The 1042-nt window shown below is 60.8% G+C and overlaps 1 protein-coding gene across 1 annotated transcript in view; it reads left to right on the plus strand.

Annotated features, from left to right (window-relative positions):
• Positions 1–11: 11 nt before the first annotated feature.
• The window catches only part of emx3 (empty spiracles homeobox 3), a gene marked incomplete in the record, with an annotated part of 7626 nt that continues 6595 nt past the window's right edge, over positions 12–1042 (plus strand). The window contains 1 exon segment of the mRNA XM_014000562.1: positions 12–831. Coding sequence (XP_013856016.1) covers positions 444–831 — 388 coding nt within the window.

Raw genomic sequence — 1042 nt, forward strand, 5'->3', positions numbered from 1 at the left:
TCCTCCTCCTCCTCCTCCTCTTCCTCCTCCTCCTCGCTCTGCGCATGCGCAGCACACCTCAGCAGGGCCGGGCAGGTACCGGACTGTCGGACCCTCTGGGTTCGGATCAGACTCCAGCAGGAGGCGCGAGGAGGAATCCACTGGTCCCAGACCGGAACCATCAGAGTCCCTGATCCGAGGAGGATCCGCGCGTCACCTGGACCTGAACCTGGACCTGGACCCGGATCCGGAACAAGTTTTAGTCCCGCAGCGGTGAGGAGATCCAGGACCCGCAGGAGGCTTTAGGCACGCGGCTGCGCTCAGGTGGACTCCCGGGGACAGGTATGGGGGGACTGGGGTTCTGAAGCTCCCCGAGTCCCGAAGAACTGGACCGACTGGACCCGAATCAGTGAGAAGTTTGCCCCTGTCCCTGCCGGTCTCAGGTCCTGGTCCTGGTCCTGAACATGTTCCAGAACAGCAACAAGAAATGTTTCACCATCGAGGCTCTGGTCGGGAAGGACGGGTCCGGCAGCGGTTCTGGTTCCGGAGATGAGCCCATCCGGCCCACGGCGCTCCGCTTCCCGGACTCCCTGCACCCGGTCTCCGCGGGGCTCTTCGGCTCCTGCTTCCAGGGGAGCAGCACCAGGACTTTGTTCTGTTCGGGTCCGGACGTGGTTCTGCAGGAGCCCGGGACACACGCGCAGGGTCCGGGTCCAGGTCCGGGCCCGGGCGGGCTCCCGCTGCACCCGCTGCAGATCCCGGCCCAGAGCTTCTTCAGTCCGCAGCACCGGGACCCGCTGAGCTTCTACCCCTGGGTCCTCCGGAACCGGTTCCTGGGTCACCGCTTCCAAGGTGAGCCGCGGGGTTCTGACCCAGCAGGTCCGGCCGGTCCCCTCTGGACCTGCTTCTGGTCCTGGTCCTGGTTCTGGTTCTGGTTCTGGTTCTTCACTGTTTTTATTTGAAGCCGCGGGAAAAGTTTATTTTTTTCTGTTTTTATTTTATTTTTCAGCTCCTTTTTGTTTCTGAACAGAACCAATAATTATTAATTATTAATCAATTATTC

The sequence above is a fragment of the Austrofundulus limnaeus genome, unplaced genomic scaffold (genome assembly GCF_001266775.1).
Source record: "Austrofundulus limnaeus strain Quisiro unplaced genomic scaffold, Austrofundulus_limnaeus-1.0 Scaffold3300, whole genome shotgun sequence".
Taxonomy (NCBI): Eukaryota; Metazoa; Chordata; class Actinopteri; order Cyprinodontiformes; family Rivulidae; genus Austrofundulus; species Austrofundulus limnaeus.